Genomic DNA, 22267 nt, shown 5'->3' with positions numbered 1-22267 from the left:
GGAAGTTGAAAATATAACGTTCAACTTCGGACGACAATGTAGTGATAGATGCAGGACGACGACGACATCGAGGAAGAAATCCAGCGTCAGCTAGCCGAATTGTCGGAGAATGACGTCAAGGAGGATCCCACTCCGTGGACAATATCGAGTCTGACGTCAGAAGACTTCGCGCGAATGTTGGAGAAGTCTCGTCCCGCTCCAGACGTAAAAGCAACCAGAAAACGCGACCCTGGGTTGCGTATTAGACAGACGTCTTCTTCCTAGAATGACGATTCGTCGCTACGCGACGTCGAACTAATGGAATCGGTCGATTTCTATTTGAAACACCTCGTTGGACACTTCGACAACTCGCAAGCGGAACTAATGCGCGACTGTGACGACGTTTTGAAACAGAGCGACGACGCTCTGAGCAAAAACGCCGTTGCAGCCTCAACAAGCGTGAAGAACGGCGACGCGGCGGCGGCGGCGACCGACGACGGCGACGACGACGAAGAGAATGACGACGAGGAGACGAAACGGCAATTGGAATCGTTGAAGGAGAAATTCCGGATCGACGAGGAAAAGAGAAAGGAGAGGATGGAAAGGGAGAGGAGAGAGTGGATCGAGGCCGAGCGTCAGCGAGAGGAAGAGCGTTTGAGTAGGGAGAGAGAATTGGTTGCGGAGAGGGAACGCCTCGATAGGGAGCATAAGGTGGGAAATGGGAGAGGGGAGGGAAAATATTCTATGCGTCCTGTGTTGTAGGCTGCTATGGAGCAATTGCAAGCGGAATTGGAAAGAGAGAAGATGGCTATGCAAGAAGAGCAAGCACAGCATGAAGTATATATAATCCCGTTGGCTATTGCTGACTGTTGTGTGAAGATGTTTTGCAGATCGAAATGGCTCAGTTTGTTCAAGAAGAAGAAATTAGAAGGATAGAGCTGAACGAGCTAAAGGTGATGATCCACTCCTAAATTTAAATCTCAGATAATTAATCAGTAAAGGATTATTATATAAATGGCTTTTTCTGCGATTGTAGGAGTTTGAGGAGAAGAACGTGATGGAGAAACGGTCCAAAGCCGCTGTAGTAATTCAAAAGATGTACCGAGGTTTCAGGTACGTTAGATATTGAACATTGAGCCTGTATAGAGTCACTGGTTCTCTAGCATCCGAAGGCTTATGCGTCCTCTGCTCGATCAGAAGAGACGAAGAATTAGACGCGAAGAAGAAGAGCGAGAAAGAAAACGACGCGAAGCGGAGGAGGAAAAGCGACGAATCGAAGAGAAAAAACGACGCGAGGAAGAAGAGCGACGACGAATCGAGGAGGAACGGCTCCGACGAAAGCGAATAGAAGAGGAAGAGCAAAGAGAGAGGGAGCGATTAGAAAAAGAAAGACTACGACGCGAGGAAGAGGAACGACTTCGCTTGGAGTTGAAGCGACGGGAGGAGGAGGCGGAAAGGGAGCGGAGGCGAAGGGAAGAGGAGGCGAAAGAACGGATGCGACGAGAGGAAGAGGAACGAAGGCGACGCGAGATGATTGAAGAGCGGGAAAGACAGGAGAGAGAGAGACTGAGACGCGAGGCAGAGGAGCAAAAGAGATTGGAAGAGGAGAGACGGAAACGCGAGGAAGAAGAACGAAAGAGATTGGAAGAGGAAAGGATTCGAAAGGAGAGACTGAGACTCGAAGCGTTGGAGAGAGAACGACTCGAAGAGGAAAGACGAAAGCGAGAAGAGGAAGAAAGACTTCGACGCGAAAGGGAACGACCAGAAGTAGGAAATAACAATCGCGTTTCCCGTTGAGACACACTTTTCTTTCAGTGCATCGCTGCCGTTCGAATTCAAGCCGCTTGGCGAGGATTCGTTACGCGTTCGACGCTGTGGCAGTGGCTTCCGTGGCTGCACCGACGCGCGGAGCGCGAGAGGCGTCGCTACGAAGCAGCGACGAGACTCCAGGTACGGTGGGCGAGGCGCGCGCGGAGGTCTCGTCTAACGGGCGCGATGGGACCTATAACTCAGAGGGATTAAGAGCCCTTCAAACGTTCTTCTCCATAAGGCCAATTTTCGCGGTTACCTGCTACGCAAACGCCTCGACAACGCCTTATTGGAAGCCCGTTTCGACGACAACGATCCCGACGACGATTTCGACTACGATCAGGAAATCGACCTAGGTAGCTTCAATTTGGACGAGGTACGGGCAGCGCGCAAAACGCCTCCGTAAGCAAACAAACAAGGGTCTCTCTCTATAGGGAATACTCGACGTTGGCTGGGGTCCCCCTGCAACCCCACAACTCCCATCGACGTGAGCCAAAGAGCCTCTACAATGCCTGCATCTAGTTTTGTTCTCTAGTGGTCCTCCACTTGCTCCTATTGAGCGTCGTTCGTCTTCGCCACCGTCTATAGGTGGAACTACGGTAAGACAGTACTTTCCTCCTCACGGGCAAAATTTCTTACTATTTATCTTTGCCTAACTTTTTGTTGGCGGGGCAAAATTTTCGCATTGCATTATTCGCCCCCCTGGCGTAACTTCGAGATACTCGTTTAGCAGTTGTTAAGGTTGCCTCAACACTACCTCGTTTTAGATGCCCAGAGGCGATTTTCCTTCCAGGCCAATTGTTGCCTGGAAGTCTTCGAGTCGAACAAATACGCCGACTAAGGAGACCGTCTCGGGTTTAAATCTAGACGCCGTTCGGCGGCCACTCAGTGGGCGAATAATACAGGAAGAGCAAAAGCTGGTCAAACAGGCGTCGAAGGGGGCAAACCCATGGTATGCGTCGTTGCGTGGGACCCCCTTTTTTTCGGAGACCGCTACAACGAGGATATCTCTGCGAGCGAAACCGCGGAGCCCACTCTGCGTGGCCCCCCTACTCCCCGGTTATTTCTGATCGTTTAGCTCCTCTGGTGGTTGTTTTCGCGCATAACTAGTTGTCCATTGCTAACCGCAATACACAGGTGGCCGTCTCGCGAGATGGAATGTCAGGTGGTACAGTACCTAGAACCTCGCTTGGTGATAACCTTTGAACTCCTGTCACTAAAATGCATTAAAAACCGCACTCTCAGAGATTGGTCAATAGAGGTGTTCGTTTTTTCAAGAGGGGGGTCTGCTGGTGGTTTCTTTTGAAATCTGACTAATTCTCGTTGTGTCTGTCTGACTGGGGAAGGGATTTCGCATACGCTAAACGTGAATGCAATGTTCCTAGGGGTTTTAAAAATGCCGATACGGCTGATCTGATGTTGAAACGGGCTCGACGACTAAAGCAGGGAGTACGAATGCACAAAAAACTGCAAGGTGTCGTCGTTTTTGAAGAAAAAAAAGACGAATTTTGAGCGCGTTCGTTAGATCCCAAGACCCGATTGGCCTTGTTCCGAAAGCTAAACGATTCGGCGAGGGATAGGACCGACGTGAGGCGAACGCACAAAGGCAGGGGAGAAAGAATCAGCTATTTTCAACATAAAGGTGTGCGGGGGATGGATACCTCTCAAACTAAAACTCGGCTCATCATGACGTTATCTATCTTAGCTCATCAAGCGAACTCGTCTCCGTCGGAACAGGGAAGTATTAAACAGGAGCGCGCCGACTTGACTTATCGATGGGTCCACGAACATTTCGTCGCGCACCGAGACGTCCAAGTGAGCCGACTCTCGTCGGACCGACCCGCGTCCGAAACGACGACGCCAGTGCTGCCTAGAATCAATCTAAACGGGGGACTCGTATCGAAGAGTCAAAGCAGAAACCCATGAGAGAGTGCGAATAACGTACAAACATAAAATAATTTTATAAATAGATAAATATAACCTTGATCAGCGCGAGCGGTTCTCATCGAGAGAAGGGGAATCGAGTGTCTCGCATATAACGCAAACTTAACCGGGGAGTCCAGAATGGGGGGGCCCCCTACCCTATGACCCTATGACCCTCACAGCGGACCGAATGGACTACTAGGCGACATTTCCAAACCGAGCGACAACTCGTGATCGGCGCCGAGTAGATGCGACGCCGCCGCCGCCGCCGTCGACGCGGACGAAGCGATGACGTGACCGCCGTTCGACGCTGTATCGAAGGCAAGACACGCGTGCGTCAAATCGTCGACGGTCGACGCGGAAGTACTCGGCGCCGTCCAATTGAGAACGAGCGGAAAATCGATCGGACTCGACGGCAACGGAGCGGACGAGCCGGCGGCGGCGGCGGCGGCCGTTTCAATGGGCAGTTGAACGAGGGGGCTCGTCGCGCACGACGACAAGGTGACGGGTATCGCGACGGCCGTTCGGACGGAGTCGGATAGATAGGCGTTTGACCAGGGCTGCTCGAATTGGGATGACGACGACGACGACGACATCGGCGACGTCACGGGCGGCATTTCGACGATTTCTTCCGCCCTCGTCGTCGTCGTAACGCCGTTGCGAAGATGAGACGTCTGAGCGAGCGCGTGAACGGTGCGACGGTGATAGTGAAGCGACGATATTTGACGATACATTTTGCCGCAGTCGGCGCAGCGATACGGACGCGCTTTCGTGTGGACGACCTGGTGCTTGAAGAGACTCGAATACTCGGTGAAACGCTTGTCGCATCCTTAGAGAGAGAAATATAAGGAAGAAAATCTTACATAAGCCACTTCTCTATCAGAGATCTATCTCTCTTTCCCCTTACCGGGGTAACTGCACGCGTGCGGCTTTTCGCCCGTGTGAAGTCGAACGTGATTCTGATACGACGTGTACGTCGTGAAGGCTCGATCGCAGCCGGGCGCGTCGCAGCGATACGGCTTTTTGCCCGTGTGCGTGCGCTCGTGGACGCGTAGGCCGCTCGACGTCGCGAACGTCTGACAGCAACCGTCATAGAGACAAGCGAACGGACGCTCACCTATACCAAAAGCAAACAGATACACTACAGCATATATCCTAATTATAAATAAATGAACGTTATATATATATTTATATATCTTATTACTTTTCCATCATAATCTAATATTTTATTTACGATGGAGGGCGTCTGCATATACCAATAGAAGGGATAAGCAATCCCTCAAAGACAGGTAACCAAAGTGTTCTCTCTTTGGGGACCTCCTCCTCTTTGATGGGTCTTCCAAAGGCTCGATCGAAGTTTTTTAGTACCCGTGTGCGTTCTCTTGTGTTTTCTCAAGTCGCCCGACGTCTTGAAGGCCTTCGTGCAGCCGGCGACGTCGCACTCGTACGGTTTGTCGCCCGTGTGCGTTCGCTCGTGCGTCTTCACGCCGTACGACGTCGTGAAGGCGCGCTTGCAGTCCGCAAACGAGCAGACGAACGGCTTTTCGCCGCTGTGAATTCGCTTGTGAGCCTGCGCATGGTCGACGATAGGATTTTTTGGACGTTTGCGAGATCGAATCGGCTCACTTTGAGATGACTGGCAGTTGTAAACGTCTTCCCGCAATCTTTTTCGTCGCAGACAAACGCCTTTGCCTTCACCAATTTGCCGTTCACGTTCATGGTAGCCGTTACGGCTGCCGTAACAGTTCTTAGGTTTCGCTACAGTAGTAAAGACCATTCCAAACAGCTCCGAGAAAAAGAAAAAGCTCGCTCACATTTTGCTCAAACATTCCTTTTCAGTTCAAACTAAATATCTAATTCCGATAAGAGACCGCAAGAGCAACTGTGCGCTCGTTTTGGATACAATGATGAATGAATAAATGTGCATAATGCCACGCTTATTTTCAGGCTCGACATCTCCGGCTTCAAGCTCTACACGTAGAAACGGAAAGAGCACGCGACGAGCAAGACGTGCACGTGCCGTAACTCACGTGCGGGAAGTCCCCAAACGCTCGGATCTCCACGACAGAACCTAACCCGATCGTGACAGTCAGTCAGAACTGTCACGCAACGCAATTGAAAGTGTCCGACAACCTTTTCAGAACGGAAAAGGTGGAAGCGACAGCGATCGATTTACGAGATAATAATCTACTGACGTCAATGGCAAGCCCACAGCCCACCCCCGATTACATACCAAGCCACGCTTCGGCGGAACTCGTCTCATTTCTCCTCGGGACGTCAACAAATGAAGAAGCTTCCGAAGCAAGAGAACGTCGCGAGGGACGACGACGAGGAGGAGGAGAACGGCGAAGGCCTATGCAAGCCGCTCGTCTGGACATTCGCCGTCGGAACGACAATCGCGGGAATCGCCGCCGCAATCCTCGTCATCTGCCTGCACGGCATTCCGGCGCTCAAGAGCGCGAATTTCGTCGAGACGACGTGCCGAACGGCGAAATGGCAGTCGCTCGGATCGCAACGATGTCTGTACGATTGCGGAAACGAGTTGAATCGACGCTGCAGTCGAGTCTTCGACTGCACGCGCATCACGGTGACGCACAACCTTTCGAAGAGCGATCGTCGAGCGATGCTGACGTGGGACGTCGACCACGCCGCCGAGTCGAGCTGTTCTAATTATCCACGATGCACGTATCGGCGAATAGACGACGACTACCGCTTCGTCGGAACGGAGTTCGCCTGCTTCGTCGATCCCCATCGGCCGGAAACGGTTTATCTCAAGCGGCCGCCCGATCCGTTGCCGTACCTGCTTTGGCCGTCGATTTCGATCGCGTGTACGATTGCCGCTTATCTGATCGCGTGTTTCTGCGCGAGACGGCGACGGCGGAAGCTACGAGTGGAAGAGAAATCGAATGTAGTCGTCGTCACCGCCGTCTAGATGCGGATCGAGCGCGTAGAGAATATTTGTGTAATTTACTGCTAAAATTGAGTTGTTTTAATTAAACTGTAGACTGCTGTGCTAGAAAACTTTTGGCGACTGGACTTGCTTCCTACTCGTGCATGATCTATGCACAATGGGGATATTGAATAGGCCATTGTCGATTCGTTTCTTTACACAAACGACGTTTTCTTGGTACTTTTAGTGAGGAATGAATGCCGAATTAAAAGAATTGTGAAAAGAAAAAGAATTGTTTCGCGAATGCAATGGGACAATCGCGAATTAACCGTTACGTCATCGGACACCCAGCCAAAAGCCGCAACCAGAGGAACGTGCTTCCGGGTTGACAATTAGATAAGGGACGGTGAGGGCGCGTCCTACTCAGTACGAGTATATACAGCGTTGTTTGGTTACCGTAAAGACAAATTGTCCCTTTATTTCCCTGAAAAGCGAAAGCCGGTTATTGTATGTCTGTGGGGAGACGCTGCTATTTTGAGGTGTGATTGACCACCGTGGTTTCCATGGTCAGTGCTACTGCGTCAGAGGATATTACAGGAAAATGCTGCTTTAGCTGAAGCGGAGGCAGAACCTATTACGAATGCAGATACGGAGTCTTGCAAGAAATGGCAAAGCGGAAGGATCCGCCTGCAGCGTAGTTACAGCGGTCGCGTCTGAAGCGTAGGCGGCGTTTCTGATGTACGTTTTCTGATTGAAATGAGCGGTACGCTGTGTAGGTTTTTTGGGGACAGGAGGGATTCCCAACCGGTCTAAGGCGGCAGCACAATCATGAACCGAGCCCCCCGGATTGGTATTACGCATTTGTTGGCTGTCAATGATATGAGCGGATTTCGACTCATAAGCACGTGAGGGTGGGGGGTGGTCCTCGATTGATTAGGGTCGAGGAAGCGTTGCTGTGGCGTCCATGACCACAGCGTAGAAAGGGTCAGAGCGTGGGCCCAAATGCATTTCCCGAAATAACGCAACTATTGCCTTTAAGTTTGTTTGAACTCTCGGACTAGGCAAATAATTTCCGCTTATTGACGCTATCATATAAATCAATATTGGCGAGGTGGCGTACATGTCATCGATGACATACACACTTTGCCTTACGTTTGGTGTCTGTTCGGTAGTCCCTGAAGGTGGACTGATCTCATTCCCGCGGATGAGATCAGAATCATATGACGCAAACGTTACAATGGTCAACTCTAGCGCGCTCTACAATGCTCCTAAACAACGCCCTAGCAGTTTCTGAATGGCAACGAGCTTCGATTCGATCAAGACGATCGCTATTGTAGTCAGAGATGCAGCAGAGACCTTCCCACACGCCTATCACGACAAAAAAGGCCGACGAAAGCGAGATATCGGACGCCGGAACCGATGGCGCGACTCATCACGCTGCGAAAGCGTGGTCCTTCAACGAGTGCACGACTACGGCTTCGAAAATGGATATGAGAGACCTACGCGAAGAAACGTCGAACGACGACGCCGATAGCGGACTTGCGAGTCCGAGTCGGCATTCGGAAGCTTCCGCGTCGTTCTCGGACCGGATTGCGGGCAGCGCGACGTCGCGCCGCGCCGCCGTGCGCTTTTTCGTCGGACTCGACGATTCGGACGATTCGGACGACGACGAGGAAACGACGAGCGAGTCAGACTACATCACAGCTGACGAGTGCGATGACGCCGACGACGCGGAGGAGGAGGAGGAGGACGAGGACGGGTTTTCCGTTGCTTTTCGAAACGATTGCGCGCCGAGGCCGCTTGTAAATCGATCGTGTAGTTGGTCGGGAGGCGCTTCGACGAACGACTGGAACGGATCGACGAGATGCGAGGAGATTCAGGCGCGCGCTCGTCGGAGGCCCAATTCGGCGTCCGAAGCCGAAAGCGCGCGCCCGGGCCCGACCGTCGTAAAGCGCGTTCGCTTTCAGGCGGACTCACTCAACCGGGTCCACTGCATCGTTGCGTGGAATTACGCGTACAGAGCGGCGCGCAAGGGACCGTGGGAAAGCCTGGCGAACGATCGAGCGCGGTTCCAAAAACGAATTCGCGACTTGGAACCCGTCTTGAGTCCCGTCCTCTCGCCTTCTCATCGTAGACAGCACAGACAGCACCCTGTAAATAAAGTTTTATAGTCACGTGTACCCACAAAAGTTAAATAAATTTTATATCATTTTTGCTGGGCACCTCTGCTAGCAGATACTCGGGCCTCGTGCTATTGGATGCTTCTAATTTTTTGCCACAACATTTCATGTTCAGATTCTATGAAGAGAATAGAAAAATCCGCTATCATCGATAGTGAAGAACGACCCGAAGTCGCCGGCGACGAGCATGGCCTTGGGAAACTGGCCCTTCAGGCGATACACTTGTAGACATTGGCCAGTATTCGAAAACCACTAAAAGACACAATGCGTGGAAGAGATAACAATAGAACTCGAAGTCTCCAGCGCGAACAGGCTATTCGTACCATGATGCTGTTCTTGCTGATCGAAACGAGCGTGTTGTCGTCCTTGGAGAAGTGTACGCCTACGACCCAGCCGTCTTGTCCCGAGCAGACTCCGTGTTCTTCGCCTGAAGTGAGGTTCCAAATCTGTACAGTACGTTTTAGATGATGACTTGAAAACGGAGATTTTCGTGTACCTTGATTTGCCCGTCGTCGCTTCCCGACGCTACGAATTGGCCGAGCGAAGAGAAGACGCAAGAGCGAACGACGTCGCTGTGAGTCGAGAAAACGTTCAGCTGATTTCCATTCGAACTCCACACCTGCACCAACGTTCAAGGCTCTTCAGACACTGAGAGTTCATTTACCTTGACCGTTTTGTCCACACTAGCCGAAGCAATTTTCTCGTCATCACTGGAAACAGCCACCGAAGTGACCGAATCGCTGTGCGCTTCAATCACTTTGGTAGTCGTAGACCAAATCTTTTATGAAATAAATAAAACAATGCTCTGCTCTCTTCTAGAAGATAGTCCTCACTTTAACGTGTCCAGTGACTGTAGCTGAAACGACAGTTATTGATTTGTTGAAGAAACAGCCAGGCCTGTTGGCCGTTTTCGTGTCTGATTCGGTTGAAGCAACGAGATAATTGTTCTAAAAAACAACAGTGTTAAGTTTAGGGCTCCTATGCATTATCACCAGTAAACCGTAAGATCGTGTAGTGCATTGAGTGAGGAGGGAGGAAGGGAGGAATCATACGGTATGCCGGTTCTTGAAAAAAATATCTAACCAGGATGAGTAAGGCTCTCAGTAAGCGCAGGCGAGAAAAGCCCTATCGTTCATGCTGGGGTATCTGATACTATTGTCTATCGCAAACTAGACTACTGTATGTTATCTTTCGAATCCTTGTAGGGACAGACTAAAAAAAGGACAGTGGCCCAAGTCACACGCCGTCATTGAATTAACAAAAAATATGCAGCACACACAAAGTCAACGATGATGGCTTCGCGGGCGCCATCGTTGTCTGATCATCATCATCAGGCTTATATACAACAAGGTGGTGCGCGAGTGAATAAAATGCCTTTTACTTTGAGGCTTCACGGATGTGGGCTACAGTCCACGAGTTACTCACCTCGTCCGAACTAGAAGGAATGTCTGGGTCTTGAACTTTCCATAGCTGAGGAACGATACGATGAATTGACGTTATGCTTTCAAAGATAGTCGTACCTTGTGCGTCTTGTCGTCTGAACAGGTGAGTAAGTGAGTTCCGCACGGCGAAAAGAAGCAGTGTCTTATTTTGTTGACGTGACCGTCGAGCGTTGATAGTTTCCTTCCGCCCGTCTCGAACACCTGTCAACACGCCGTCGATTGGTATGACTCGTTCATGCAGTCCTCCCCTTCTTATATATTCATCATATATTTTTCACCTCGACTTGGCCTGAGAAGTAACCCACAGCAATGAGGGCTCCATTCGGTTCCAAACACCAGCTTTTAATCTGGTTGCTTCCCGTTGGAATTTCGCTCTCCCCCTTTTTTCCATTCCACATCTAGTAGTCATACGTGAGCGCGAATGACGTCAAAAACAAAACGTCGCCTGCCTTCAGCTTTCCGGTTTTAAGATCTTGTGCAAGAAGGATAGGCGTGGGGTGAGGAGTATCGTCTGAAGACGAAGGCTTCAGGTGCAGGCTAAATCGGCGACTGAACGAAGGATCACCGTCGTGCCGCTTTCGACCCGGCTCACAAAGCATATCCCAAATCTAGAACGAGAATTAAAATGAACGATTGAGGAAGCGCATCCTATTGATTAACGACTGGCAGAAACTAGAAGAAGCAATTTTCTATCCGCATAGTCAAAATAGGGCAGCGGGATGCCTAAACTTTTGAACTGTAGATTGTCTCTCTCACCTTTACGTTTCCGTCATCGGACGATGATATCAAACGATTTCCAGCCGTCGAAAAGTTGCACGAATGAACCCATCCCATGTGCCCGCTGAGCGTGAAGAGATGGGAAAATTTCAAAGCGTCCCAGACCTTAGTTAAAATAGACGATATCTCCAAACAATGTAGGACTCAGAAAGCCATGAACTTGCCTCGATATTGCTGTCAGCCCCGCCAGCGGCGATGTACTTCGCCGAATAGGCGCAGCAGAGCATTGGATAGCAGCACTCGTGCGTCTGCTGCTTTTTCAGGGTGCAATGAGCCGAAGTCCGAACGCCGAGACCGTCCCATATCTGCACTCAAATCACCGGTGAACGAATGAGTTAAATCCGGAGTGTTCCCTACCCGAACTGTGTGGTCGTTCGACGCGCTGACGAGAGCCGTGCCGTCCGGGGAAAACGCGCAGTCGTTCACCGTGGAGTCGTGGCCATCGAAGGTGTTGATGAGACTCCCATCAGAAGCACTCCAAACCTGATAGGAAGAGCATCAAGATTTTTGCATAAAAAAAGCTCTTGCACTGTGTAGTATAGTGATTTTATAATAATAAATTCTGCCTGTGCACAAAACGCTTCTGGAGTCGCTGTCTACCTTGATCGTGCAATCTTCCGACGCAGAAGCAATTCTTTTATTGTCCGGCGAGAAAAGGCAAGTCACGACGCTGCCGTCGTGAGAAGGAGTACAGTCGAACTTAAGCACGCCGGTCTGACTGTCCCAAACCTAAAATAAGATGTACGCAAAAGCGCAATGCGGACGCTTGTTTCTTACTTTGATTGTTCCGTCTTCAGATGACGAAACGACGACTTTGTCGTCAGGAGAAAAACTGCAGCAGAGCACGGCGCTCTCGCTATTGTGACCGGTAAATTTCGTCACTAGAGTGCCACTCGAGCTATTCCACACCTTGACGCAAATTCAAAAATTTTACTCGTTGAACGTACGCTCGCACCTGAACCGTTCCGTCTTCCGAACACGAGACGATTCTCTTTCGATCCAACGAAGAGTTTGAGTGATAAACGACTCCGTTGTGGCCTTCGAATATCGACGTAATTTTTCCGGTGCTACTCGCCCAAATCTAATAGGAGAGAAAGAAGTCGAGGGACGAAAAAGAAACTTTGCGAGTTCTTACCCGGACCGAATAATCGTCGGAACACGTGACGAAGTGAGCGGCTTCGTCGTCGCGCGAAAAGGCGACGTGTCGCACAGGATCGTCAGTCACTTTCTGAGTCATCAGATGCCACTCGCCGACTCGTCTCTTGTTCCTATGAGAAATCACAAATGATCTTAGACTGCATATAAATTTCCAGTGCTTACGTCCAATCGATGTAGACTTTCTTTGGATCGGACTCGGCTTCTGCTTTCGCTATAGCGAGCGCTTGCTGATAGACGTCGCTTTCCGCCGGTTCCGACAAGCCGAGTTGAACGACGTCAGGAAAACTATCGGTATCGAAAAACAGGTGCGCATTCGTCGATATAAATCGCTGAAAGTCAGACAGCGCGGCCATCTACGAGAGGAATTCAAGTGTCGAAGGTCAGGAGGAGACCAAAGCGTTACCTGGCGACTAGAAGAACGCTGGGTAGCCATAGAATCCAAGCGCGGGCCGCCAGACTAAAGATTTTTTAAAAAAGAACGTCAATTGCATAGGAGTACTTTGCCTACCTTCTTGACAGAAGCCGTCATACCGAACCTCAAATAGTCGCTCAGCGCCTCGGCCGGTCCGCACTCGCGCAACTTCGCCGCGACCCACTCGAACGACCCGAGCAGCGTCGCGGCGTCGTCTCGCATCGCGCCGCGCAACATGTGCAAAATCAAATTCGCGTGCGCGTAGCCGTCCGCTTCGACGCGCGCGAAATTCCCGTCGTCGCACGACTCGCGATAACCTTCGACGAACTCGCGATGATAACCGGCGACGCGGGCTCCCCCAACCGCCTTTAGATAATCCAAGAGAAGATCGTGCATCGTATAGGAAACGACGCCGCCGCCGCCGCCGCCGCCGACGATTTTAACGAGACTCTTATTGACGAACTCTTCCGCGTACTCCACCTCGACTTCGACGGGATCGTCGCATCGCCACAAGACGGCGAGCACTTGCGACGTGAAAACGGCGTCGTCCTCGAAGACGGCGAGACGAAGATAGCGTTCGCGTTGCTCGTCGTCGAGCGCGTCGACGCTGATTCCAATCGACGCGTCCAACGCGTCGTAGTCGTACTCGATCGCTCGTTTAATTCGATTCAGTTTTCGCTCGCGAAGATTCTTGAGATAGTATTCCCATCGGCGTCGTTGGGAGTTCTTTTGAAGCAGAGCGCCGATCATCGAGACGGCGAGCGGCGACGATCCGGACTCGGCGATGATGTCGTCGGCTTCGGGCGGAAGTTCGGCGACGGGACGTCCCGTCCAGCCGGCGAGAACCGACTTCGCTTGGGCGACGGTGAAGTGGGCGTCGAGCGCGACGAGAGTCGGCGCGCGCGTCGCTCGCGTCTGATCCGCGACGGCGCGATCGCGCGACGTGACGAGCACGCGCGCGCGAACGGCGAACGCGCGCGCGACGACCGGCGACCAGACGTCGTCGAGAACGAGAAGCGTTCGCGGGTGCTGATCGACGAAGAGATCGTGGAGACGATCGTGCGCCTCTTCGACGTTGCCGGACGCCGTCGGCGTCGTCGAATCGTCGTCGAGACGCGCGCACAAATTGTTCATTTTCATGAGAAGTTTCGCCTGATCGACTTGGCCGCGTTCGTCGTTCAGTTGACCGATTGTGAGCCAGAAGACGCCGTTTGGGAAGCACTGGCGTAGGAGGTGGGGATCGCGAAGGGCTTCGGCGGCGAGCGACGTCTTGCCGCTGCCGCCCATGCCGTGGAGAACGACCCAGCCGTCGGCGTCCTTCAGCGTGCGCAGGGCGTCTCGAAGACGCGCGATTTCGTCGGGCCGATCGACGAAGGCGACGGGACGAGGGGGAACGTGGCCTCGTAGGAGAACCTCTTTGACTATATATTAATCAAATTAGTGCGAAGCACGGATCTATAAGTCTTATAACGTCATCAATTTCTGACGTCATTATGACGTCATAAATTTATGACGTCATAAATTCTACAATAATTCCTACGCGTGTTGCGGGGGCGTACCTCTTTTCTGGGCGACGTCATCGTTTTCCTCCTCTTCCTCGTCCAACGGTCGAACGAGCAGGTCGTGCAAGTGCTCGTACGGGTCTCGCAACGCGTCGAGGAGACGCGCGTACGCCGACGAGCCGCGTCGCGGCAAGATGCGAAGCAATTCGCGAGCGCGATCGCGACGGACGTCGCTCGACGCGATGCGCTCCTCGTCTTCGTCGTCGATGACGCTCGACGACACGAGCGCGTCGCGCACCTTCTCGAAGTCGAGGTCGTCGATCAACGCCTTGCGATGATACTTCAAGCGTGCCTTGTGTTCTTCCTGCATCCTGGGACGCGTGAACGCACTTGGCTAGCGCGCGTCACTTCGTTTTTGTTTTCATCGACCCCAACGGTCGCGTTTTCGCCCTAATTTCATATCTTTAGCATATACGAATGAATGATATTGATAGACAATTGGCGGAGACTCAATTCTCGTTGGATTCGTTAGAACGTAAGGCTGTTTTAGCGTCTGAATCGAACTCTGAAGTCTTTGTACTGGCACAAGAGACTCCTAGAAGGCTCCTTTGTCGTATGCATGTATCTCTAACAAACGAGAACTAAACCGACTAGCTAAACGAATCTTTCGTTTTGATTTTGAATCACTATCTAGTCAACAATGACGAGAACGATAGAGAGTCTATGGAGTCGTCAAAATCAGAGGTTAGAGTCTCAGTATAAATTCAAGCTAGTATAAATCGATTGACATTATTTCTCAGTATCAGTCTTCTTATTCCAAACGAAGTTCTAGCACTAGCACTTGTACTGGAGACACTGCATCAATAGGATTAAAAACGTTGGACGAATTTATGCCTGAAGGTGACGAGAACTCGTCCTCTTATAGGCAATAATGCTCCATTGCCTTAGTCCTTTCTATAGGTCTTTCGCCGTGGGAAAAGTGGTTGGTGCGAAAATCGTTGGCCGAAAGGGAACAGAAACTTTGCATGCAGAAACAGAAGGTGAAAGCAGTCGCGAGATAAGGAGTCGCCGGACGCCAGTGCAGCTCTTTCGCAGAAAGTCGATTTCGACGTGAAGGAGCAAAAGAGGCGAGCTCGCAACGAGTTGAGAGAAAAGGCGGAAGTCCATTATCTATTGTGGAAGGATGCGAAAGAAAGGGAGCTTAGACAAAAGCGAGCCAATCAGAGGAAAGCGGTTTCGATAGACGACGAAAAGAAGATGCGAGAACGCGAAAAGATCGCCTCGAAATCCGAGGAATCGTTCGATCGTTGGATAATGGAAAAAGAGCAAGAACGAAGAATGCTTGCTAGGAAGGAACTCGAAGCGAGAAGACGCGATGTAAGACTCAAAGTCGCTTGAGGGGGGCCCCACGGATTTATACGTTTTCCTCTCGTCTAGGAAGAGCAACTGTACCAGCGAAAGCTTGATAACGAGAGAGCGTTCAACGACTGGCTCGTCGAGAAGAGACTTCAAGATTTGAATCCTTTGGACGCCTATTACAATCCCGATCCGTGGCAGTTTCCTATGCCGAAAGAGAAACGAAGCAAAGACAAGAAGAGGTAAACCGAGATACAATCAATATAATGCACCGTGCTAGTCTTCTTCGCAAAGCAGAGAAAAGAGAACGAAAAAGATCTATCTTCCGCCGTCTCCGCCCCATCTATTCAAAGGTAGAAAGACCTCTAAAGTACCGGGCTCTAGTTGGGGCTAGAGAACAAAGACTCTATAGTACTAAGCTAAACATTTAAAGAGAAAGAAACAATGCAATAATGACGAGACCCCCTTTGTTTTTCTCCTATGCGTGCCGACTCTTCACTTCAGGAAGTACGTCGAATTCAATATAATCCAAATTCACGCGTCCCTTCTAAAGAAGAGCGAGGAGGACTCGCCTTTTTTGATTTCCATATCGCGTACTTACCGCACTCGTGTCCGGAGAACCGTCCGGGTCGGAACGATTCACGTATAGACTTTCCGGATTCGACTCGACAACGTCGCCTTCTCCCTAAAACAAATGCACGATGTCTAGGGGCGAGCATTGTCAGACATAGAACGTTACTTACTCGTCCACCAGTGCCTTGATTCTCGTACAATCCTTCTGTCGGATACGGCTTGTCAGCAGGAGTGGGAGGAGGAGGAGGAGGCGGTGGTGGACGATAGGGCACGTAATCGTCGTCCTCCTCCGGAGGAGATGGTTGGGATGGTGGAGGTGGGGGTGGACGACGATGGTTCACGTAATCCTGCTCTTCGTCTTCCTCCACTGCTTTTCCGTCGTTCTCTTTCTTCATCCACGACGCGTTGTTCTCGTACGCGTCCGCCTGCGATTTGTTGTCTTCGCTGTTCGCTTCGCCGGCCGTCCATAGCGTTCTATTCTCGTAATTCTCGCTCTAAACAAAAAAAAACACACACACGAGCGATTGGGAGGCTTTAATCTGTCTTATATAAATCCCCATGCCTAACTCCCTTACCTTCTCCCCTCCTTCCGAATTCTTCACGCCAGTTTGAAGAAGAGCGTACTGCTGTCCGTTCACAAAGAGGTGCCCGGGCGACCCTTCGCGTCGCCTCGTCTCACTTACGCTCATCATGCGATACGGTCTCGGTGTCGCCGGCGGAGTCTTCATGCCAGCCGAACTCGACTCGAGATTCGCGTTCGCACCTCTACTCGTCGTCTCGTCGAACGTTCGGCTTCTCGGCTTGGGTCCAATCGGTAAACTCGGCTTTTTCAAAGCGTTCGGCGGCTTGGGTCCAATCGGTAAACTCGGCTTTTTCACAGCGTTCGGCGGCTTGGGCCCAGTCGGTGAACTCGGCTTCTTCACAGCGGCCAGTCGTTGGTCAGACGTTGACGTGAAAGACGTCTGCCCGGTCGCGCAGTCCAGTGACGCGTAAGACGTCTGCCCGGTCGCGCAGTCCAGTGACGCGTAGTGCAGCGGTTTCACGTCTGCGTCTTTGATTTCTTCATACGGACGAATGGCGTTCGCATCTTCGTACGAACGATTCTCCGACAGCGCTGGAGCGTTCGTTTCGTCGGCGTAGACGACGATGTCGTCTTTTTCCAGGGGCCGGCCGAGAGAGCTGCGCGGGAGACGAAGTTCTTTTGAGTAAGTCGACGTCTGGCTGACGCTTCGCATTCGATGGTCGCCGCCGGTGCCGGCGCCGGCGCCGCCGTCCGCGCGCGTTTTGCTCGAGCGTACGAATTTGAAACATTTCGTCGACGCGCAGTCGCCGCCGAATTTGAAGCGTCCTTTTCTGACGATGAAGAAATAGACGAGGAGTAGAACGACGACTAGAAGGAGGACTAGTATCGTGACGATAATAGCAGCCAAGACGCCGGACTTTATTCCTCCTGTCTTATTATAGGGCTCTGTCCTATTATAGGACTCTGTTCCTGACGAAGAAGCTGCAACGAAGAAGAGCACACGATTAGCAAAGAACTGATACACACTATTGACTCTCTCAGAGAAGCAGACTTACAAGGAGGTAAAGTTGATGAATTTGTCCAGACCGTTGTCCAGTTTCCTACGCAGATATTCGAACTATTGACTGGAGCTGAACGTGGAATCTCTTTAAAATACGTTATGGCTTAAAAAATACCGTCAAATAGAAGTGGATCTGCTAATTTCCATAACGCTCTCTCTTACCGTCCTCGTGCCTTGTGACGCCTAATATTTTCTCTGTATTTCCATTAACAATATCAAGACTGGTGACCATACACTGAAGGACGAAATAAGATGCCATTTGGTCCACGGAGAGTTCGAATTGCAAAAGGTTGTTTGAACTATTTTGTTGAAATTTTCCGTCGATTAAGAGAGACAGTGTTCCTTTTCCTTCTGAACGGCAGTTGCCCGTGATGCTATCACTCGGCGAAAAGTAAACCAATTCAGAGATGTCAACGGACAGCTTCTCTACAAAAAAGATGTGTAGAGAGTGATCATTTGACCTGACAGTTGACATTCTTACGATAAACATTTAATTTCGCTGATGCCTTGTCGGAGCAACGGTACGTTCCCGAGTCTTGTAAAGTAGTCGAATTGATTTGAAGCATCCCGTTTAAAACATTAAAGCGACCACCATAAGAAATTGGGAAACCATCTTTAGACCACTCAGCCCTAAGAGGCTTGCCTACGGTAAAGCAAAACAACGTAACCGGACGGCCCTCTTCCACAGTAGTGTCCTCAGGTGAAACCAGTAAGGACCTCCTATGGGGTGTATTTTCTACAGTACAACGAAAACAAATTAATTGGGTACTAAGAGCCTGTTCACACTAGAGACTTTCCAACAGACGGAAAGTCCACTGTGTGAACGGGCAATAGAACTTAGTCATACTAGGAGAAGACACGTCGACCCTTAAAGTGTCCGCGACCGCTCCGTTTATCATGAGATATAGGTCGAGGGACGCGCAGGGCGCAACACCGTAGAACGAGTCCCGGGCAAAAATTGCCACTATACGTATTTTGAAAGGTGCTATTTCCTCGACGCTGTAAGTAACGTTGCAGTCGGACGATGCCATACAGATGGTGCGATTCTGACTCCGCTCAAGACACTCGCCTACCCAATGAACGTTTTCTCGCTTAGCAACAGCAACGGCAGTCCACGTGACGACCGCCGAATCATTTCGTCTCAACCGAAAGCTAGCCTCATTCGGAAACGGCGTATTTCGTTCCGATGTGATAGACGTACTCAACACTTGTTGGACTATAAATAGAAAAATAAAAAATCATATTTAAAAAATATCTTCTTTCCCCCCTTCTTGCCTTTCAAGCGAGCATCTGGACTTCGAATCGTTCCGTACCGAGTTTCTACTTTGCAATAATACGTCCCTTCGTCACTCGTCGACATGCTGGCAATATAAAGAACGCGTCCCGAGTAGTATTGTGTATTGTCCGGACTCAAGAGAATACGCGTGTCCGAGAAGAACCACGACACGTTTGCATGCAAGCAGAAGTCATCTTGAACTGTACATGGCAATGAGACGCGCTCGCCCAAGTTCGCCGTCTTATCAGTGGGAGCGTTTAAAAAGGAACTCGCAAACGAAACTGCGGAGAGAAAAAGAAAGAGACGCGATTCGACATTTGGGAATACATGCATAAGTCGCGAATACGAACCCGAGTGCTGAGCTGACAAGAAGACGACAAACACAAAGAGACGCATCGCCTAATCACACGCACAGAAGCAAATAGATATATCGTAGAAACGATGCAACGCGCTCTCGCGAGATTCAATGCAAATGCACTAGAACTCGTAACGAAAAAATGCTCAGTTCTAAACCGGAGCTCTCGATCTACGGCCTTCATGGGTTCAATAGCAACGCTTTAGGATCGTACCGAGAGAATTTCAGCAATGTGTTGCTATCGAAAAACGGCGCTACGGCTTTAGAGAAGATGATCGTCCCAGTCTGCACCTTGTGCGATATCTCTATAAGCAGGTCGCGCTCGCAATCACTCGATTCTCATGGAATTTTCACATCCGTGCCACTCCCATCATTAGGCGCGTTCCTATAAGCCGGTTTGCGCTTCCGCGAACGAGTTACCCCCACTCCCTTCTAGCCGCGCCACGGGGTTGGTTCTCCATTTGATAATGACGGAGTATTTATACGTCATATACGTCACTAGTATGTGGTAAGGGTACTTTGATCGCGGCTTAGTGGGTCATTTCACATCGTTTTTTGAATCGCGAACAACGGAACTCGATAGAAAATGCAATTCTGACAGCATTCCATATCATCGCTACTAGTATTCGGTCTAAAAAATGCGAAACGACGACGATGGGCGTGTACGTTCGCGTTAAGCAACGTACGTCGATTGTGACGCATACAGTGCGCGTCGCGCTTGCAAAACGCTTCGTACGAGAACGTGGACGCAGAATTGTTTGGTCAGCAAATTCAAGGTGCTATGTCAGCTTTAGATTCTTACGTAATTTAACAATAATTTCTCCCCAGTCTCTTTAGAATCGCTAAAGAACTCGTAGTAGGGCATAGGCAATATGAGAAAATAGCAAAAGTCGTCTGCAAGTGGACTATTTCCACTCGAAGACAGATGACAATATGCGTAGGTAGCATGGGATGTTCTGTAAAGGTTCGACAGCTCTACCCTATTTTTCATACTAATATTATTAAACGTTGACCTCTACGACGGCGGACTCTTCGCGTTGGGATGCAACGGCTTGCCGACTCTCACGTTCCGCGACAGGCCGAGACGAATGGGAGCCGACGGACTTCTCAGCGTCACTCCGCCCAATTTGTTCGCTCCGCTCGAAGCTGGAGGAAAAAAGACAGACAAATCGCTACGAACATTTGAGGGGGGAGATTGGCTTCGTACTCGGCGGATTCCGCGCCGGACGTTGAGGAACGGAAACCGTCGTAGTTGGCTTCGTAACAGATGACGATGACTTCGTAGATGATGACTTTCCTGTAGCAGGCCTTCCTTTGCCCTTTTTGTCTCCAGTGCCAGCACCATCTAATATTGAGAAAAGTCTATGAAGACAAGCTGGTCTTTATATTATTTGTCTATTGTGGACCGCTTTTCTCTCAATATAGGATTATCGTATTACCCTTTGGCGGCTGTTTTGGTCGTCCTCGTCCTTTCGCTTTCTCAACTGCTTTTGGCTTTTCTTTTTTCGGCGTGACGGACTTCTTCGACGCTCTCGATTTCTTCTTAGTGAATTCTTCGAACGTTTCCTCGTCGTCATCATCGTCGTCTTCTTCTTCTTCATCGTGGTCGTCGACTTCTTCCTCCTCGTCGCTTACGTTAGATTCGCCTTCGCTCATTTCAAAATCTAGCAGAACGTTCAACGTGCCAGAAAGATTCATACATTTTTCACTAGAACCTTCATCGACGCCAGATTTTCCTTTCTTATTTTTCTGCTCTGTTTCAGCTTCCTTTGCTTCTCTATCGCTTTCCGATTTTTCCGCGTTTTCCTTATCCGGAGCACGGTCGTCTTGTTGACTTGCGTCAGTCTCTGATGCCTTGATTGCGGACACAATCGCCTTCTGAAACTGCTTCTCGTCTCTAGACAACCTAATGTACGTCAATATAAAAACCGCTGGTCCTCTGGCTAGTCTCTACAGTAGTGTGACATAGGGACTATTACGAAGCGTTTGAAGTCACTGCATGCAGTCTGGGTTCTAAGTTTGCCTTTTGGTTGCTTTCGGTTCGTCCGTCGCTCTTTTCTCTTCCTCTTCGGCGATTTTTGGCTCTTCTTCGCTCTCCGAAGACACGGCGGCGCTCCGACGTCGCGTTCGCTTCGGCGGAGACGATTCGAAATCGTCTGCGGAGCTCGATAATGCGTCGGCAAAGAGATCGGGATCTTACCTTCGTCCGATTCGGGCGCGTAGCCGAGAAACGAGGTCTTTTTACGAGATCTAAACAAAATTTCAACTTGCTGGCGTGATAAAGCACCTTCGATACCACCAAACAACGCACCTAGACGGCCTTTTGTCCGACATGAGCGATCTTGCTGAATGATAAAGCACGTTAGAATAGTTGCAACGAATCGGCAGGGAACTGACGAATCGGTAGGCTACTCAAGCTACTCCTGTCGCAAAGAATCCTGCCAAGTGCAGCTAGTCTGAGGGAGGACTGGTTCTCCTGAAAAAATGAATCCAACTGCAGCAACAATCAATTTCACTCAATTTCGCCCGCTGTGCAATGAGACGCGGGGTCACCGGGGCGTCGTTTGGAACATCGGCTACGACTACGAGGACTCGGAACCGATTTTGGAGAAAGATAGTACCTTCAATCGTTATTGGCTAATACTTTTCGTGCTTATCATTGCTGGCAATGTGGCCGTCGTAATATGGCGTTGCATAACGAAAGAAGAGGAGCAACGAAATAGCATTCCGTCGATACTCGTTATGAATCTAGCTGCTACAGACGTTTGTCTTGGAATTCAACAACTCCTATACGTCTTGATGTCCAGTGACTTGCTCTGTTGGGCTTGGGTCTTACCGAAAAACGTAGCACTTATGACGTCATTCTGCGTCATTTGTAAATTTTTGGAAGTGACGTATATTTACGGTTCTGCGATGATTAACTCTACTATTGCTTCCTATTATGCAGCCGTTACTTTTGGCAGATTTTGCTGTATAAAACGCTTTTCGCGTCGTTGCATAACAATTTTTCTTTTCACGGGATGGGTTGTTGTCGTCGCTATTGCGGCCTGCA

At 50.3% G+C, this 22267-nt stretch overlaps 8 protein-coding genes across 11 annotated transcripts; 4 read left to right on the top strand and 4 right to left on the bottom strand.

Annotated features, from left to right (window-relative positions):
• The first annotated feature begins 2 nt into the window (after positions 1-2).
• Positions 3-3802, top strand: LOC136191456 (trichohyalin-like). Its single transcript, XM_065979780.1, has 14 exons — positions 3-204; positions 265-690; positions 742-816; positions 870-932; positions 1016-1092; positions 1143-1746; positions 1795-1929; positions 2030-2164; positions 2223-2275; positions 2324-2387; positions 2556-2740; positions 3174-3262; positions 3314-3430; positions 3494-3802. The coding sequence occupies exons 1-14, from the start codon at positions 49-51 to the stop codon at positions 3712-3714; spliced, it is 2400 nt and encodes a 799-aa protein (XP_065835852.1). The 5' UTR covers positions 3-48; the 3' UTR covers positions 3715-3802.
• On the bottom strand, positions 3731-8757 carry LOC136191457 (zinc finger protein 143-like). Of its 2 annotated transcripts, XM_065979782.1 has the most exons (5): positions 5526-8757; positions 5338-5469; positions 5080-5281; positions 4619-4828; positions 3731-4540 (listed from the first exon to the last, which is right to left on the bottom strand). In XM_065979782.1, exons 1-5 carry the CDS (start codon positions 5538-5540, stop codon positions 3888-3890), a joined length of 1212 nt encoding a protein of 403 aa, XP_065835854.1. In that variant the 5' UTR covers positions 5541-8757; the 3' UTR covers positions 3731-3887. The 2 variants fall into 2 exon arrangements, with proteins under 2 accessions (XP_065835854.1, XP_065835853.1); XM_065979781.1 differs by having other exon boundaries at positions 5080-5782; positions 5945-5973.
• Positions 5965-6905, top strand: LOC136191460 (uncharacterized). Its single transcript, XM_065979787.1, has one exon. It carries the CDS (start codon positions 5996-5998, stop codon positions 6641-6643), a length of 648 nt encoding a protein of 215 aa, XP_065835859.1. The 5' UTR covers positions 5965-5995; the 3' UTR covers positions 6644-6905.
• On the top strand, positions 7945-8772 carry LOC136191338 (sericin-2-like). The gene has a single exon (XM_065979662.1). The coding sequence runs from the start codon at positions 7945-7947 to the stop codon at positions 8770-8772; it is 828 nt and encodes a 275-aa protein (XP_065835734.1).
• A 78-nt stretch (positions 8773-8850) lies between these two features.
• On the bottom strand, positions 8851-14476 carry LOC136191454 (apoptotic protease-activating factor 1-like). The gene is made up of 20 exons (XM_065979777.1): positions 14130-14476; positions 12667-13991; positions 12562-12615; positions 12321-12511; positions 12136-12268; positions 11956-12081; positions 11778-11909; positions 11601-11729; positions 11358-11483; positions 11165-11305; positions 10980-11105; positions 10673-10831; positions 10502-10621; positions 10302-10424; positions 10207-10251; positions 9615-9728; positions 9446-9559; positions 9278-9400; positions 9105-9227; positions 8851-9033 (listed from the first exon to the last, which is right to left on the bottom strand). Exons 1-20 carry the CDS (start codon positions 14440-14442, stop codon positions 8893-8895), a joined length of 3858 nt encoding a protein of 1285 aa, XP_065835849.1. The 5' UTR covers positions 14443-14476; the 3' UTR covers positions 8851-8892.
• LOC136191459 (coiled-coil domain-containing protein 34-like) lies at positions 14232-15889 on the top strand. Of its 3 annotated transcripts, none has more exons than XM_065979784.1 (7): positions 14232-14607; positions 14767-14816; positions 14873-14972; positions 15021-15112; positions 15168-15449; positions 15510-15670; positions 15723-15889. In XM_065979784.1, exons 1-7 carry the CDS (start codon positions 14550-14552, stop codon positions 15820-15822), a joined length of 843 nt encoding a protein of 280 aa, XP_065835856.1. In that variant the 5' UTR covers positions 14232-14549; the 3' UTR covers positions 15823-15889. The 3 variants fall into 3 exon arrangements, with proteins under 3 accessions (XP_065835856.1, XP_065835857.1, XP_065835858.1); XM_065979785.1 differs by having other exon boundaries at positions 14236-14607; positions 15726-15889; XM_065979786.1 differs by having other exon boundaries at positions 14239-14607; positions 15033-15112.
• On the bottom strand, positions 15672-19537 carry LOC136191455 (uncharacterized). The gene is made up of 11 exons (XM_065979778.1): positions 19430-19537; positions 19211-19259; positions 18860-19141; positions 18432-18800; positions 18066-18320; positions 17747-18010; positions 17580-17687; positions 16577-17505; positions 16172-16495; positions 16030-16113; positions 15672-15975 (listed from the first exon to the last, which is right to left on the bottom strand). Exons 2-11 carry the CDS (start codon positions 19254-19256, stop codon positions 15907-15909), a joined length of 2730 nt encoding a protein of 909 aa, XP_065835850.1. The 5' UTR covers positions 19257-19259; positions 19430-19537; the 3' UTR covers positions 15672-15906.
• A 379-nt stretch (positions 19538-19916) lies between these two features.
• On the bottom strand, positions 19917-21568 carry LOC136191458 (RAD51-associated protein 1-like). The gene is made up of 7 exons (XM_065979783.1): positions 21527-21568; positions 21416-21465; positions 21239-21371; positions 20931-21121; positions 20655-20879; positions 20423-20560; positions 19917-20361 (listed from the first exon to the last, which is right to left on the bottom strand). Exons 1-7 carry the CDS (start codon positions 21547-21549, stop codon positions 20231-20233), a joined length of 891 nt encoding a protein of 296 aa, XP_065835855.1. The 5' UTR covers positions 21550-21568; the 3' UTR covers positions 19917-20230.
• Positions 21569-22267: the final 699 nt, after the last annotated feature.

The sequence above is a fragment of the Oscarella lobularis genome, chromosome 9, assembly GCF_947507565.1.
Source record: "Oscarella lobularis chromosome 9, ooOscLobu1.1, whole genome shotgun sequence".
Lineage (NCBI taxonomy): Eukaryota > Metazoa > Porifera > Homoscleromorpha > Homosclerophorida > Oscarellidae > Oscarella > Oscarella lobularis.
The sequence above is the reverse complement of the archived record's forward strand: the minus strand, read 5'-3'. Positions and strand labels throughout refer to the sequence as shown.

Excerpts from the sequence above, each read along its gene's own strand:
- LOC136191456 (XM_065979780.1), top strand. The coding sequence starts at position 49 with ATGCAGGACGACGACGACATCGAGGAAGAAATCCAGCGTCAGCTAGCC. Across the intron at positions 1,747-1,794 it reads GCGAAAGGGAACGACCAGAA|TGCATCGCTGCCGTTCGAAT; the intron begins GTAGGAAATAAC and ends CTTTTCTTTCAG. Across the intron at positions 1,930-2,029 it reads AAGCAGCGACGAGACTCCAG|GCCAATTTTCGCGGTTACCT; the intron begins GTACGGTGGGCG and ends CTTCTCCATAAG.
- LOC136191457 (XM_065979781.1), bottom strand. The coding sequence starts at position 5,488 with ATGGTCTTTACTACTGTAGCGAAACCTAAGAACTGTTACGGCAGCCGT. Across the intron at positions 4,829-5,079 it reads ACACAAGAGAACGCACACGG|GTGAGCGTCCGTTCGCTTGT; the intron begins GTACTAAAAAAC and ends CTTTTGGTATAG. Across the intron at positions 4,541-4,618 it reads GCACGCGTGCAGTTACCCCG|GATGCGACAAGCGTTTCACC; the intron begins GTAAGGGGAAAG and ends TCTCTCTCTAAG.
- LOC136191460 (XM_065979787.1), top strand. The coding sequence starts at position 5,996 with ATGAAGAAGCTTCCGAAGCAAGAGAACGTCGCGAGGGACGACGACGAG.
- LOC136191338 (XM_065979662.1), top strand. The coding sequence starts at position 7,945 with ATGCAGCAGAGACCTTCCCACACGCCTATCACGACAAAAAAGGCCGAC.
- LOC136191454 (XM_065979777.1), bottom strand. The coding sequence starts at position 14,442 with ATGCAGGAAGAACACAAGGCACGCTTGAAGTATCATCGCAAGGCGTTG. Across the intron at positions 10,252-10,301 it reads CAGACGACAAGACGCACAAG|CTATGGAAAGTTCAAGACCC; the intron begins GTACGACTATCT and ends ATCGTTCCTCAG. Across the intron at positions 9,401-9,445 it reads GTGTGGACAAAACGGTCAAG|GTGTGGAGTTCGAATGGAAA; the intron begins GTAAATGAACTC and ends ACGTTGGTGCAG.
- LOC136191459 (XM_065979784.1), top strand. The coding sequence starts at position 14,550 with ATGAATGATATTGATAGACAATTGGCGGAGACTCAATTCTCGTTGGAT. Across the intron at positions 14,608-14,766 it reads CTCGTTGGATTCGTTAGAAC|TCAACAATGACGAGAACGAT; the intron begins GTAAGGCTGTTT and ends ATCACTATCTAG. Across the intron at positions 15,671-15,722 it reads CGAAGCAAAGACAAGAAGAG|CAGAGAAAAGAGAACGAAAA; the intron begins GTAAACCGAGAT and ends TTCTTCGCAAAG.
- LOC136191455 (XM_065979778.1), bottom strand. The coding sequence starts at position 19,256 with ATGCGTCTCTTTGTGTTTGTCGTCTTCTTGTCAGCTCAGCACTCGG. Across the intron at positions 19,142-19,210 it reads CTTGTCAGCTCAGCACTCGG|TTTCGTTTGCGAGTTCCTTT; the intron begins GTTCGTATTCGC and ends TTCTCTCCGCAG. Across the intron at positions 18,011-18,065 it reads AGCGAAATTAAATGTTTATC|AGAAGCTGTCCGTTGACATC; the intron begins GTAAGAATGTCA and ends TCTTTTTTGTAG.
- LOC136191458 (XM_065979783.1), bottom strand. The coding sequence starts at position 21,549 with ATGTCGGACAAAAGGCCGTCTAG. Across the intron at positions 20,880-20,930 it reads AAAATCTGGCGTCGATGAAG|ATTTTGAAATGAGCGAAGGC; the intron begins GTTCTAGTGAAA and ends ACGTTCTGCTAG. Across the intron at positions 20,561-20,654 it reads ACCAAAACAGCCGCCAAAGG|ATGGTGCTGGCACTGGAGAC; the intron begins GTAATACGATAA and ends TCTCAATATTAG.